General features: G+C 54.7%; 1 protein-coding gene across 2 annotated transcripts; it reads right to left on the reverse strand.

The window, feature by feature from the left end:
- Positions 1-1,227: 1,227 nt before the first annotated feature.
- BPIFA2 (BPI fold containing family A member 2) lies at positions 1,228-10,088 on the reverse strand. Of its 2 annotated transcripts, none has more exons than XM_066384062.1 (9): positions 9,940-10,088; positions 9,031-9,230; positions 7,302-7,446; positions 6,125-6,232; positions 4,456-4,608; positions 3,762-3,843; positions 2,633-2,696; positions 1,969-2,048; positions 1,228-1,420 (listed from the first exon to the last, which is right to left on the reverse strand). In XM_066384062.1, exons 2-8 carry the CDS (start codon positions 9,215-9,217, stop codon positions 2,008-2,010), a joined length of 780 nt encoding a protein of 259 aa, XP_066240159.1. In that variant the 5' UTR covers positions 9,218-9,230; positions 9,940-10,088; the 3' UTR covers positions 1,228-1,420; positions 1,969-2,007. The 2 variants fall into 2 exon arrangements, with proteins under 2 accessions (XP_066240159.1, XP_066240160.1); XM_066384063.1 differs by having other exon boundaries at positions 9,933-9,948.
- Positions 10,089-14,827: the final 4,739 nt, after the last annotated feature.

Below are 14,827 nucleotides of genomic sequence, written 5' to 3' on the forward strand. Positions count from 1 at the left end.
GACGCTCCCTGAGCACCCGCTCTGTATTGGACAGTAATCACGGGGGAGCTTGGTTAGAGCCATGAGTCGGGAAACAGAGTGTTTTTAGGGGAGGAAACAGTGAGGAGGGGTCCCCACGTAGCTGAGAGGTGACTGAGGAGCAGAGTCTGACAGCTGAGGAGGAGTTAACCATTGGAGAGGGGGGCAGCAGAGGTGCCCCGGGTGGATGGGGTACCACGGACAGAGGCTGGCCATTGACTCACAGTGGGCACTGCCCACAGAGGCCCTAGATCATGAGACCTCCTTGTGTATTTTTTTTTTCCTGGGAGTTGGGATTGTCACAAGATGTAATCAGGAAAGAAAACTCTCACTCTCTTCTTTGGCTAGCCAGGGAAGCACTAGCTCTGGAGGAGGGTGACTTGAGATTCAATCCAGCTTTGCTTCTGACCAGCTGTGTGGCCTTGAGCAAGTCACCTCACCTCTCTGAGCCTCAGCTGCCACACCTTTTCCCCCAGAACCATTCACTGCATCACTCAGCAATTCAACAAGATAATGTGCGTAACGGTTTGAGTCAGGCTTTCTCAACGCTATGGACATCTCGGCTTGGATGAGTCTTTGCTGGGAGGGGCCGCTGTCCTGTGAACTGTAGGATGTTAGCAGCGTCCTTGGCCTCTACACACGAGATGCCAGTAGCCCCCACCCCCCGCCCCTTGCCCAATTGGTCCCTCTCAGTCTCGGTCCGACATAAAGAGACCTCGTCTCCAGCGCTACCCTAGCTCTTCATAAGACACGGAGGCGCAGGCTGGGCTGTGACCCAGACCCCCGACCTTGCATCATTCTGCCCCGTACTCCTGGGTCCAGCTGTCCCAGGTGTCCCCTGATCCTCCACAAGTCCTCTCAGAGTCCTTGGAGGGGGATGGAGGGAAAGCACCAGGTGAGGTTGTCCTACGAATGGTGACTGTCCTGTTCCCACTGCCCGCCTGGTCCAGCGGAGGTTCTCACTATGTCCCCATTGAAAGAGTGAACAGACAGACGGACCGGGGGGGTCCTACCGCTGCTGCAGACTGGCTACGGGGCCTGAGGTCAGTTTCTGGCCCTCTGTGCCTCGGTGTCCCCGTTTATAAAAGAAGGGCCCTGGCTGGATAGGCACAGACGTCTCTTCCAGTGCTGCATCCAGCTCCCTGCTGCCCTAGCTGCCTCCTCTCCCCGAGCCCCACATTGAAAGGAGTGCAACGGGTCACACAGGAGGATGCAGAAGTGGTCTTTATTGCGGGGGGCGGAGGGTGAAGGGCACAGAGACTGCTGTCTTGACCGTGCAGGCTACCAGTGGCCGAGGGAGGTCCTTCCGGCCGGGCTCAGGCTCCCACGCCAGCTGGATGGTGGCAGCGTCTTCCCGGAGGGAGATGCTACGAGGTAGCACAGTCAAGCAACTGCGATGAATCTGGAATGAGACCACAGGGAGTGAGGCCACTGACAGCACACGGGCCCTATGGGCACCTGCTATTCGCCACACGTGACTGCCCAAGCTCTTTCCCACGATGCCCTCGGGGCCTAAGGCCTCGGAGAGGGGACCAGCGCCTGTGGTTTGGGGTCTTTCTCTGGCACCTGGCACTGACTTCTTTACTCCCCTCATCCCTTAGGGACAATGGCAAATGTCAAAAGACTGATCAAGAGCCCAGGACTGGAGTCAGGGTTCACTGCTCTGCCTAGAATCGGGATTGGGGATCAGTCTGAGGTCCAGGTCAGGGCTCCATTTGTGACCAATATCAGGGCTCCGTCAATAACGGGGGCCAGAGCCCAGTCTGCGACAGGGATCTGCGCTCAGTCCGGGTATGGGACCAAGGCTGGGGGTGTAGGGTATGAGCAGCCTCGGGGCTCAGTCTGTTGCAAGGAAAGCAGGAGGACCCCAGCTCGGCTCTGGCTTCCCCGTCATCCCCCGAAGAGAAGCCTTGTCCTCCCTGAGCACGAGGCAGGGAGCCCGCCCCTCACCAGCGGGGGCGTCACAGCAGTCCTCTTCATCTGCCCTCTTCAGACGTGGATTTGCACCTGGGCTCCCTGCTGGAGTTTGTCTGGAGGAACAAAATCAATAGCGGCCTTCAGCCTCCACCCACAGAAACCAGACCCCAACGGCGGTCACTCTCCAGTGGGTCAGCCAGATGGCCGTGGAGCCTCGCACACGTCACTCCAACCTCTCTGAGCCTCCGTGTGTTCATCTGTAAAACGGGTACACTCCCCAACCTCTCTATGATGTTTACCATCTCGTTTTACCCAGGAGAAACCGAGGCTCAGAGAGGCAGAGCCTTTTAACCAAGGCCCCGCGGTTGCTAAGCCACAGAGCCAGGAAGTGAACGCAGAATACAGTCCCTCTCCTTTCTCACATCATCCTGCCAGGCAGCGTCTGTGGGTTCGCCGGGGGTGGGGAGCGTGGGGGTGGGGGTGACAGGAGAGGACTCTCGGAGGCCACAGAACCCCTTCCGTTCTGCGGGGACCCCTCCAGCCACACTCTCCCGACTTGCTCAGGACTCTGGGTGCTTCTGCTTCCTTAGGGTCCCTTGGGGTGGGCGCAGGGCCGCACCACCGCCCTGGAGAGCCACCTGCCTGCCCCGGGGAGGCTGCACGGGGCACGCCTCCACTCCCCCAGGCTGTGACTTACTGATGGTGTTAGTAACGAACTCCGGGTCCAGGGTGGAGAGGAAGAGGCGGACCAGTGGGCACATCTGAGGAGGGAGAGAGAGGGAGAGACGGGGGAGGAGGGGAGAGGACAGGTCCATTACCCACTGGGCACAGGCTGCCGGCCACCCTCGGCGGTGCCCTGCGCTGGGAGCTTAGAACCCCTTTGACCCTGAGGGTTCTAGAACAGTGCAAATCGAAGTTCAGAGTCTGAGAACGATAGGATGCTAGAATTCCAAAACCTACCACGTAAAATTCTAGAACCCCAAGAATCCAGAGTGCTAACACCCCCAGACCCCTCGACTCTTCGAAACCTTGAACTTTGGAGTCAAATGGGGCCCTGGGAACCGGGCGGCAGCGTTTCTTATCATTCTGTCTGCTGTTCCCTGGGGGTCTGGTTAAAATGCCAATTCTAGTTCCGCAGGCCTGAAGCATGGCCTGAGAGTTTGCATTTCTAGGGCACACACCCCCCCAGGGGAAGGCGGGGGTGGGGTGGGGGGAAGACCCCACGGTGAGTATTGAGTAGCCAGTAGCCGGGCTCCAGTTCAGTGACTCACAGAGGATATCCCTTCAGAAACCCAGGTTCCCAGCGCCCTTGCAGAATGCAGACTCTCTGGGCCTTTGGGCACATGGTCCGTAACGGTTTTGTATAATGCACAGCAATCCTGCAGCTGGTACACATGGTTTTGGATGATGTGCCGATAAAAAGGGGGGGGGGGGAATCTATTTTATAGGTCTGTGCTTATTTTTTAAATTAATTATAAGTGATATTAATGTCCATGTGTGGTAGGGATATGAAGTTTCCTTTTAAAAATAAGTGTATTTAAATACGTTGATGTGAGTGACATTGTGTTGGTTAAAGGAAGATGTCCGCGGACAGCATGCATGGGTGTGGCCAACAGCCCCCGTCTGGGACGCAGTGATCTTAGCTCCTGTCAGGCCTCCGCGCCCCTCCCCGCAATGGCCCCGGGCTGGGTGAAGAGGGGCAGGTTCCAGCTGGCAGCCCAATGCCGAGTTTGCAGCTCAGAAGGAAAGGGAAGGGGCCCAGGCCTGTAAACGCCAATCTCCCTCTGCCCTTCCCCCCACCGGGCCCCCAGGAGGGGAGGACTCACCTGCTTCTGCACCAGGAAGGACACGGTGTTGCTCAGGAAGCTGGTCATAGTGTCCACGACCTCATTGACCAATGCGCTTTGGCTGGAAAAGAGAAGAAACGAATAAAGCGTGGCAGAGTGGGCAGAGCTCCCAAGCAGTGGGGGAGCAGGGCAGGGGAGGGGGAGGGTGGGAGGCAAACAAACTCCGGGGACACTGAGATGCCTTCCCAAGCATAGACAGAGCCTCCCTCTACCCAGGGGAGGCATCCCTTATGACCCCGGGTCTGAGCCCAGTGGCCCACCTCAGTCCCTCACGAGAGTCCCCTCAACAAGCCTGTTCATTCAGCAGATATCAGAGAGCAGCGCCAGGGCCCCAGCTCATCTGGGGACGTGGGGACGAGCAAAGCACAGCAGCGCCTAACCTGGTACCTAAACATTACACGGGGGCTTGCTACGGCTGGCTCCTTCCCACCTTCGGCTCTCAGCATCCCTGTCACCTCCTCAGCACAAGCCAGTGACAGAGCTGATACCTGAACCAGGGTCTGTCTGATGACAGAGCCTAACCCCCTTCCCCCCCCCACACACACACTGTGCGCCGCCAGGTAGAGGAACAGGGCTGACGTCAGGTAGAGGAACAGGGCTGACGCCAGGTAGAGGAACAGGGCTGATGTCAGGGGCCCGGGACACTCCGCTGAGACGGATGGGAGGGACTCACCCGTCCAACAGGGAGAGAGAGATGCTGGCTGGGTCGCTGGCGCATTCTGTCAGGACCACTGTGGAGGCGCCAGTCTGGGCGTTGTGTTCAACTCGGACACCGGTCAGGAGGTCCAGGGAAGCCTTCAGGTCGACCAGCTTGCCAACGACGGGCCTGCAGGAAGGACGCATCACCGTGAGGAGGGGTCTAGAAGACCCCCACATCGTCCCCCTCGGGCTCCTCCACCTGGGGGACGTTATTCAGGATTCCTGTGGGCAATGTCAGCACTGTCCCTGTTCTTGAAGGGCTTTGCATAGTCACATTCGGTGTTTCTTCTCCTGGCCACATAGGGTTGGGTTCATATGAAAGTTTTCGTTAACATCACACTCATTAAAATAATACTAGTTAACATGTATTGAGCACAGATTATGTTAGGCACTTTTGAGAGGTATTTCCCCGAGATCAATCCACCTGATCATACCGTGAGGGAGAAGTACTATATTAGCATCTCTATTTTCAGAACGAGGAAGCGTTACAGAGAGGGTAATCGTCCCCAGATCTCATCACCAATGAACGATGAACCGGTAGTGTACTTAATTTATAAAGACTTCCCCCCCACCAGGTGCTCACTTTCCTACCTCTGTATTTTTTTAAAAAAGTCATTAATAGACGTTAAAATGATGTCTTTTTCTACCATATGATTTCACTTATATGCGAAACCGAAGGAACGAAATAAACAAGATTAGAAACAGCCTCATAGGTACAGAGACCACGCTGACGGCTGTCAGAGGGGAGGGGGCTGGGGGGGTGAAACAGGTGAAGAGATTAAACAGGAAAACAAAACGAACCTCAGGGACACAGACAACAGTATGGGGATGACGGGGGGGGGGCAGATGGGAGAGGGAAACGGGGAGGGGGGGGGGCGGGGGGAGGAAATGGTGATGGAGAGAGGCTAGACCTTGGGTGGCGAACACACTGCAGTGTGCAGATGACCGTTGTAGGACTGCACACTGGAAACCTACAGAATTTCGTTGACCAAGGTAACCGCAATAAATTCAATAGAAATCATTTTTAAAAATAAAGTTAAATTTTTCACAAGTCTCGGGCGTCCCCAAACTATGGCCCGCGGGCCGCAATGCGGCCCCCTGAGGCCATTTATCCAGCCCCCACTGCACTTCTGGAAGGGGCACCTCTTTCATTGGTGGCCAGTGAGAGGACCACTGTATTTGGCAGCCCTCCAATGGTCTGAGGGACAGTGAACTGGCCCCCTGTGTAAAAAGTTTGGAGACCCCTATGCACGGCTATATATAGGCCTTTGTCTGTAATGGTCACTGCTATTTAAAGAGAATCGGGAAAGACAAAATAATGCGGGAGAAAATTTTGCCCAAGAGTTATAAATGTTAACCTTCTCAATTTTGGCAAGTTTTACCATTCGGTAAATGTTATGTCCGCCCAGGAATAGACGTATTTAACGGAGGAGCCTTTGAAAAGAGACGTGGGTATGGCCAAAGTTCGCTGGAACCTGTTAACGGTTAGGGTTTGGGAGCAGAACAAGTCCCCTATTTGCAGGTTGGGAGACTGAGGCCCCGGGGCCACACAGCAGCGTAGAAAAGGGCGCGCTGCCGGTTCACGGCGCCACTGGCCGCGCGGCACGGCCTCCCCCAAACCGCAGATTCTAGCGCGTACTCACAGGGCCACGGAGACGTCCGCGGTGGAGGGGAACCTCATGGTAAGCCCTTTGCCATCAGATGTGAGTTCGACTTTGACATCCATGATGTGGACGTTGCTGATTTTCAACCTGTGCCGAAAACAGAATTTGCCCTTGTTGTTCCTCGTGACAGCCATGCGCTGACCACTTATCTGCGCCAGGGCGGCGCTGAGCATCTGAGCACCCGCAGCCTTGCCTGCTTTGGGCATTACCGTAGCCCTCTTCAGAGGTTTGATCGTCTCCATAGTACCGCGTGGCACACCGAGGGTCAGACCATTGTGATTTCCCCCCAGATTCCCAGGAAGAATAATTGCTCGTGTCGGAATTTGAACCCAGAAACTTTTGACTCCAAAACTCTATGCTTGGAGCCAGCAGGTGTGAATTTCATTTTTCTCTCCCCTGAGGGGTTTCAGAATTTTATTCTCAGCTATATTTGGAGGAGAAAGCCTTGTTCCCTGAAAAATGGAATCCAGGCACCAGCAAACAGTTGGAGGGGAGAGGGAAGGGAACCCTCCCCCTGACCCTGAAATTACAGAATGTGGGAACACAAACCCACGTGATGCCCAGATTGGCCCCTTGATCCTGCCTCTCATTAATCATGTTCTAGTGGACTTTGCCTCAGACCACTGTGGCTCTGTGGGAAGAACAAGTTATCTTTCTGGGTTTTGTTTTTGGGTTTTTTGTATTTTTCTGAAGTTGGAAACGGAGAGACAGTCAGACAGACTCCTGCATGCGCCCGACCGGGATCCACCCGGCATGCCCACCAGGGAGTGATGCTCTGCCCATCTGGGGCGTTGCTCTGTTGCAACCAGAGCCATTCTAGCACCTGAGGCAGAGGCCATAGAGCCATCCTCAGCACCTGGGACCAACTTTGCTCCAATGGAGCCTAGGCTGCGGGAGAGGAAGAGAGGGACAGAGAGGAAGGAGAGGGGGAGGGGTGGAGAAGCAGATGGGCGCCTCTCCTTTGTGCCCTGGTTGGGAATCGAACCCGGGACTCCTGCATGCCAGGCCGATGCTCTACCCCTGAGCCAACTGGCCAGGGCCTATCTTTCTGTTTTTAATCTTAAACTTAACCCTTTCTCTCAAAGAAATGTATTCCTGTACCCCCTCCCCTTTATTTGGAACCAAGATCTATCTGCACCGTGAGGAACCAACTCACGCAAAAAGCTTGTCCTTAAATGAAAGGATGTGAGAAAGGGCGTCGTTCACCATTTTTTCCGCCTCCAGGAACTTCTGCTTAGCCAGCTGCCAAACCTTGGAGTCCTGAACCGCTTTCAAGTCGCTCCTCAGTGACCCGAGGATGCCTGATAGGAAAGGATGTCTGGTCAGTGCTGTGGACCACGTGGGAAGCAGCTACTGGGCGTCACGCCCCAGAGAAGCCTCCCTGCCTGTGTGGTTTCCTTCCCTCTTCCTGACAATGCAGTGAGGTATAACTATCTGACGTTTGTCTGCATGTTACAGACGAGAAAATAAAAGATGAGAAGTTTAAGAAATCTGCCCAAAGACACACGGCTACGGCGCCTCTCTTCCTTCCGTGCTGCCTTCATACTAATGTCTGCTCATTATTCATCAACAAAGCAATCCAGCAACTGACCAGGCAATGGATAATGATTATACCCCCAGCCTCTACTAGGGATTGGGGATGGGGTGGGGTCTACGGGTCTAAGTGAGATGTCCACACGAGCTGGAAAACAACTAGGTCAAACAAAATGAGGAAATAGACTAAGAGACAGAAAAATCTAGAATCAAGGGAAACGTACGACTCCGACCCATAAACGTGACAAATTGGAGTCCCGGGATGAGAGTTATATGCAGCAGGCCCAGAGAGCAATAATTCACACCGGGGCAGGAGGACAGAGGGTCCTCATGGGAGGTCCCCAGCGAAAAGAGGGATTAGCTAGAATGCATGCCATTGTACTGGAGAAGATGTGTAATCATAGCACCACAATTCGGCTCTATAATGGACAGTGTATCTTCCTGGTGAGAAGGATGCAAACAGAGAGTGCCAATCAGAATAAAACTGTGTCTAGTCTTATAACTCACTAGGTGAACTTGAACCAGACGCTTCTGTTTCTGAGCTTAGTTTTCTCAACAGTGACGTTCAAGATTAGATTGCTCCTGTATCTTTAAAGATTGCCTGACAATATTTGAGAGGCAGCATTTTACAAACGTTACTAACTCATATATATATGGTGTGTATATGTATATATATATATATATATATATATATATGGTGCATAAATATGTGTGTGTGTTTTGTGAATGTGTGTGTTGTCTTCATTTTCCAGAAAGTGAAAAAGAAAGCCAAGTTCTTTTAAGAAATCAGAATAAAAAGGAGACTCGATTAACTATAAATGTAGGAATACAGCTACCTAGGTTAGGTAGAATTCATTTCCAATGAGTCCATACAAATCAGTAAGAAAGGGAAACAGCCCAATAGAATAACATGCTAAGACTATGAAAAGCTAAAATGGGGGGGGGGGGGGGAATGAGTGGATCTTCCATAATTAGAGAAACGCACAGTGAGGCGGGTTGCAACGTTTCATCGACGAGACTGGCCAAGCATTTAAGTTGCCTATACCCCTGGGGTGAAGGGGGTACAGAGACACTGTCCGAGAAAATGTTAATGTAGGGAATTCTCTGTCAGCATCTACCAGAATTTAAAATGTGTCTATCACTTGAACTTTTGAAATCTCACTTTTAGGAACTTAGGTACATATTGGACAAAGTTTTCCATGGCAAAATATGTAAAAGGATAGTCTTTTAAGCATGGCTTGTTCATCAAAAAAGTAAGTAAGTGAAGGACCACCTTTCCCTGGAAACCACTCATACAGGGCGGCCCCTGGTGGCAGCCCCTGGTAATGCAGCGTAGGGTTCCGGTGACTCACCTTGAAGTGTGTGGTCCACGGTGTCAAGGGTGTTTTCCACGACAGGTTTCAAGCTGTTTACAACCTTACCCAGGTCATTGCCAAGACCCCCAAGAAGAGAGCCTGAGTTGCCAAGACCCCCAAGAAGAGAGGCTGAGGCCCCAGTGAGCAGGCCACACACGAGAACGAGTTTCCAAAGCTGAAACATCTTGTCCTGACACCTGGACATCCGTGGAAGAAACAGGAGTGAGAATTACGCAAAGGGGAAAGGAATTTTCCATGAGCACCTACCACTCGGACACCTCACATTCCTTTGAGGCATTTGTGGCCATCTCCTGTTTTACAGCAGAACGTACAGCCCAGGTCAGAACGCGGGAGCCCAGAGACCCGCGGCCCGTGCACCCACAAGCGAGATTTGCAAAGTCAGGCTTGACTACAAGTCCCCGGTCTTTACAGCAGGGTCGCTGCCTACTGACCTCATGTCCTCTGTGGAGCCTACCTTAGGCCCCTGTCTGACCTGAGTTAGGGGGCTACATGCCACCCTTTCTTCTGCCTTTGTTCTCTGGTCAGAGTCCTGAGCTCCAGCATCGGAATGACCTGTCCGCCTCTGTGGCCCGGCTGTGAGCTCTTCAGAGGAGGGACTGAGACGGAGACTCCACTGTCGAAGCCCTCCGCCCCCCGCCGAAGAGCCCGCACCTGGTACCGTTCAACAACTCGCTCTCTGCTGAATAGAACTACGAACGAATAAGCGGGCTCCGGGTCGTGACCCGCCGTTGCTCACCAGTTTGACTTCTCTCTGAATATAATCTACCTCTCTCTCTGACTTGGCTCTGCTCAGAACCCAAGCAGCCCCGTTCCTCTGCCTGTTGCCCGCAAAGCCTTCAGAAGAACCTCCTTGCGGGGTGTCATCGGGGGAAGCTCACCACTCACAGGTTTGGAGAAGGATGCTCACGAATCCTTGTTCTCCTGCGAGGTCTCCTAGGACTCTTCTGGGTGGTGGTGGCCCTTATATGGGTGGCTGAGGGATGGGAGGCTGCCCATAGAAGCCAGCTCCGCTTCCGGGGCCGTCCAAGGAGACTCCAAAGAAAATAACCCCCGTCTAGGATGAACGGAGAGACTTCCAACCCAAAGGTCACTCAGGATGCTTGAATTGAAATGGATGGGTACGCGGAGGACTTTCTGCCAAGACTAAGACCAGGCTCTTCGGGGCGCCTCCAGCTGCCAAGACGGTGGCCATTGCGGGCGGGGGTTGGGGTGAAGACTGAGAACGGGCAACTTCGAGAATGGGCTGGTGGGAGAGCCCACCGTGATCCCCCAGCCCGTTTCCCTCATCATTTGGGAAGTGAGGCTCAGAAAGGGGGGGGGGTGGCCAGCCTGAGGTCAACCAGCAAGACAGGGACAAAGATGGGACCAGAACTGGGGTCCATAGAAGGTCAGGTTCGGCAACCAGAAAGCCATTCTGCCTAACCCTTCTCTGGTATCTGAGCGCTCTCTACAACCTCTCTCATGCTGGAGCCAGCCTCAGTTTGCATGCTTGCCATGATGGCCAGCTCACTACCTCTTAAGACTGTCTGTTCCATCTAGTTAGAGCTCCTCCTACGAGCAAACAAAATCAGCCTCACATTCCTCCTGTGGGTGGGTCACGGCGAAGCCCAGAGAGGGTAAGCACCTTGCTGGAGGCTGCACAGCCAGGGCCAGGAGACACACGCCGCAGCCTTGTCCCTGGCGGGCTTGCTCCATCTGCTCTACCCTCCGTGCGGCAGCCGGACGTGTACCTCTCAGCTTAAACCCCAAGTCCTCCCACGCCCTGCGGGAGCCTGTGCCATCCAGCCACTGTCTCTCCAAACCCAGCTCCTACCTGTCCCGTCCCTGCTGGCCCCTACCCGTCCTCCTTCTATTCCAGAAGATTCTGACCTCTTTCCTGCTGTGGGTCTCTGCGTCCGCCGTTCTCTCTGCCCGGGACGCCTCGCCAGGTGCCTCCAGCTCTGGATGTCACCTCTTCAGAACCTCGCTGACTGCCCTCTGACCTGAGCTGGCCCCTCCCTGTTGTCCCTTACCGCAGCTCCTCAATGGCTTTTCTCACAGCAAATCACCACAATTTGATGTTCTTCTACTTGTTCTCTGCCCTCGACGGCAGCGTGTTAGATACCGCCTGTGCTCTGAGGCGTCGCTCTATGCGGGTTTCAAAGACTCTGACCCGTCTCTAGAGGGCTCCAAACCTCTCCGAGCCGGCGCACCCGCTAACCAGGCGCTACCTGGGAAGGAGACAAGGTCCCCATCGCCAGAGGGGCTCAGAAATCGGACTCAGTGACTACGAAACTCCTGCCGGACTCGGTCTCGTGTTCAGGGACCATTGCCACACAGTTTTCTGTGTCTTCCCCTCAGGTTTCTTTCTGCCTGAGTCTAGCTGTCCTACATGGATGTCTGTCCCTCAGGCTTCCTGTGTCTTTCCTTTCTCACCCTCCTACCTAAACTTCCCCCCACCCCACTGGAACCCCAGAGGCTTGTGCTTGGTGCCGTTTCTGAGCGCGAACCACACCCGGGACAAAGCCAGCTTTTGCCCCTGACGTTGGGCACCTCACAGAGCTGAGCTCTGAGGTGACTCGACCTTGTCGCCCGGCTGTGGGGCTAAGGGAATAGCTCAAAGACAGCAAGGCAAACAGAGGACCCTGTCCTCTCACACGCAGCTCAAGGGTCCTGCTTTTTTTTTTTTTTTTTTTTTTGAGAGAGAGAGAGAGAGTCAGAGAGAAGGATAGATAGGGACAGACAGACAGGAACGGAGAGAGATGAGAAGCATCAATCATCAGTTTTTTGTTGTGGCACTTCAGTTGTTCATTGATTGCTTTCTCATAGGTGCCTTGACTGGGGGGACTACAGCAGACCGAGTAACCCCTTGCTCAAGCCAGCAACCTTGGGTCCAAGCTGGTGAGCTTTGCTCAAACCAGATGAGCCCGTGCTCAAGCTGGCGACCTCAGGGTCTCAAACCTGGGTCCTCCGCATCCCAGTTCGACGCTCTATCCACTGCGCCACCGCCTGGTCAGGCTCAAGGGTCCTGCTTTCTAAGCAGCCGTATTCTCTGGCTCACCAGCCCCCGGTCACTGGCCCCAGGTCACATGAGGACACGGTCCTGTCTGCTAAAAGCATTTGGGGGACCCCCAAGTCTGAGCTACCCTCGGCTAAATCTCCCAAAGTGGGGAGAAACCACGCCCCCTTCTTCCCGAGGTCCTCCAGACCCCAGGAGTGCTTGTGCAACTCTTGAACCATTACGTACATACTTACATGTATGAATGCATGTGTGTTCACACACATACAGCACACAGTTGCGTATGTGCCCATGTTGAAGACTGTGCGGCCCTGGCCGGTTGGCTCAGCGGTAGAGCGTCGGCCTGGCGTACGGGGGTCCCGGGTTCGATTCCCGGCCAGGGCACATAGAAGAAGCACCCATTTGCTTCTCCACCCCCCCTTCCTCTCTGTCTCTCTCTTCCCCTCCCGCAGCCAAGGCTCCATTGGAGCAAAGATGGCCCGGGCGCTGGGGATGGCTCCTTGGCCTCTGCCCCAGGCGCTAGAGTGGCTCTGGTCGCGGCAGAGCAACGCCCCGGAGGGGCAGAGCATCGCCCCCTGGTGGGCAGAGCATCGCCCCTGGTGGGCGTGCCGGGTGGATCCTGGTCGGGCGCATGCGGGAGTCTGTCTAACTGTCTCTCCCCGTTTCCAGCTTCCGAAAAATAAAAAATAAATAAAAATAAATAAAATTTAAAAAAAAAGACTGTGCAAGCCAGACTCACTAGAAGATACATCTCGCTGCCTAAATGAGGAGACCTTATTGCAGAATCATGGAGTTCACGTTTTGAATAAAAGGACTCGCTACCCACAAAGGTGGATTCGGGTCTCTGTAGAATTGTGTGGGTCTCTTCTTTCCCCTCAAAGACTTTAGATACAAATATCTGGCACAACCCACTAAAGAAGGAAGCCAATACTAAGGAAACGAGAAAGTACATCGTTTGAGTGCCCGGATCTAGCTATGTCTGAAGTCATCTTTACCCCCGGACTTTTTAGTTCAAATACATTCCTCCCCTCTTTCTCTTTTTTTTTTATTTTTGCTTATGCCCTTATGATTTGAGTTCCCACCAGGGAAGCCCACCGCAGTCCTGACCCCTTCTACTGGCTGATCAGTGGTCACGCAGGACACTTTGACACTCAAAAGCTCACGGACTCCAACGCCAGAGGGGCGCTCAGAGCCCAGCAACTTAACCTCCTTGCTGGGAAGTCTTGGGAGCCTGTGGCCCAGAGAAGGAGCAGGAGCCATCGAAAGCCACACAGGGACCTTGAGCCTCACACGTTTTCCTCTTGTATTACCCATCTTTTAGTTTTCGGTTGGAATTTTCTACTCTGGGCAATAGGCTTAAAAAAAAAAATTGACATAGAATTACCTAGGAAGCTCATTTAAAATACAGGTGCTTGAGCCCCATTCCTAGAGAGTTTGGGTCAGGTGCTCTGGGGGCCCCAGAGTGGCCTGTGTCCAGCTGCCCAGGCCTTGCTGACCAGAAATAGAAATGACTGGACTAGGGGACCCAAGGGTGCCTTTGACCCGGATTTCTATGAGCTGTGACCCCACCCCAGCCTCCAGAGCCCCGGCCGAGCCCCAGAAGGACCCTCGTAACCCTGCAGCTAGCTCGTGTGTACAGCACTTGACAGTGTAGCCCGGCCCATCCTGCAGAAGCTCAGACCTGTCAGAGCGGGCGATTGATGACAAATGCCATTTTGTTGGCTCCTGTTTGCCTACCAGGTGTGTTTTTCCTCCTTCACCTGGTTTCATCCCCTCGCAGCCCTGCAGGGGTATCACTGCCCCTCCTTTTCGAAGAGGAGTGTAAGGGTTAGAAGCCACCTGCTGGAGGTCGGGCGGAAGGGGAAAGGGCAGAGCCCGGAAGGGAAGCCAAGTCTGTCTGCATCTTCACAGACTGAGAACGGCTGTTTCAGCAAGTGGCCTCTTGGGGGCGGCAGCGAGTCGCATGCCTCTGCTCTCGGTGCCCCGCCCCCAGGAGGCGCCGCCGGGGAGGGCCTGGCAGCTGCTGTGTCCCTGGCACTGGGCTGGGTGCTTTGGGTACACTTTCACTATTAGTCCCCACACCAACCCTGTGAGATTTTGAGCCCCATTTTCCAGTTGAGGAAACTGGGAGGGTTCAGAGAGGGCAGGTGGCTTGCCCAGGCCTCAGAAGGACAGGAACTGGGCACACGGGTCCCCAAGGAAGACCCTGTTAGCCAAGGTCGCATGAGGCCAGCTGTTGGGGGAGAACAGTCCTTGGGCTTGAATATCCTGTTTATCCTGCCGCCTCCGCTGTTTGAGTTGGTTGTAACGCCTCGTGCATTGGGCCCGTGTCAACCCGGAACGGGGCACAGGGAAGGCAGGTGGGTGCCCACTTGGCAAGAGATGCCCTGGCAGAGAGCTCGGGCACATCCTGTGTCTCTCTCTCCCCTGCTCACCCACCTGAAACTCGGCAAGGACCAGCTGGGCCTGCTCTCCGTGTGGACGTGGCCAGGGCGAAGGGGCCGAGGCTGAGGGGCACGGCCTTCAGGCTGACCGTGGTCCCGCCATGACAGCCCAGAGCGGGAGACGGCGGCCGCCTCCATCCCCAAGCCAGGCTGGGCCCCGGAGAGCCCAGGCCAGCAGAGCGCTGCTGGGCAGCCCTAGGGGGGCCCCCCTCCGCCATCTGAGGCCTCCCTTTCCCCAGATGCGAGGAACAGAGCTGAGGGCTGCACTGGAATCTTGTGACGAGCGTCCTTCCCGCCCCGGGGCACAGCTCGGGGGCCCGAGTGCGATGTG

Source organism: Saccopteryx leptura, chromosome 5 (genome assembly GCF_036850995.1).
Source record: "Saccopteryx leptura isolate mSacLep1 chromosome 5, mSacLep1_pri_phased_curated, whole genome shotgun sequence".
NCBI classification, from domain to species: Eukaryota; Metazoa; Chordata; class Mammalia; order Chiroptera; family Emballonuridae; genus Saccopteryx; species Saccopteryx leptura.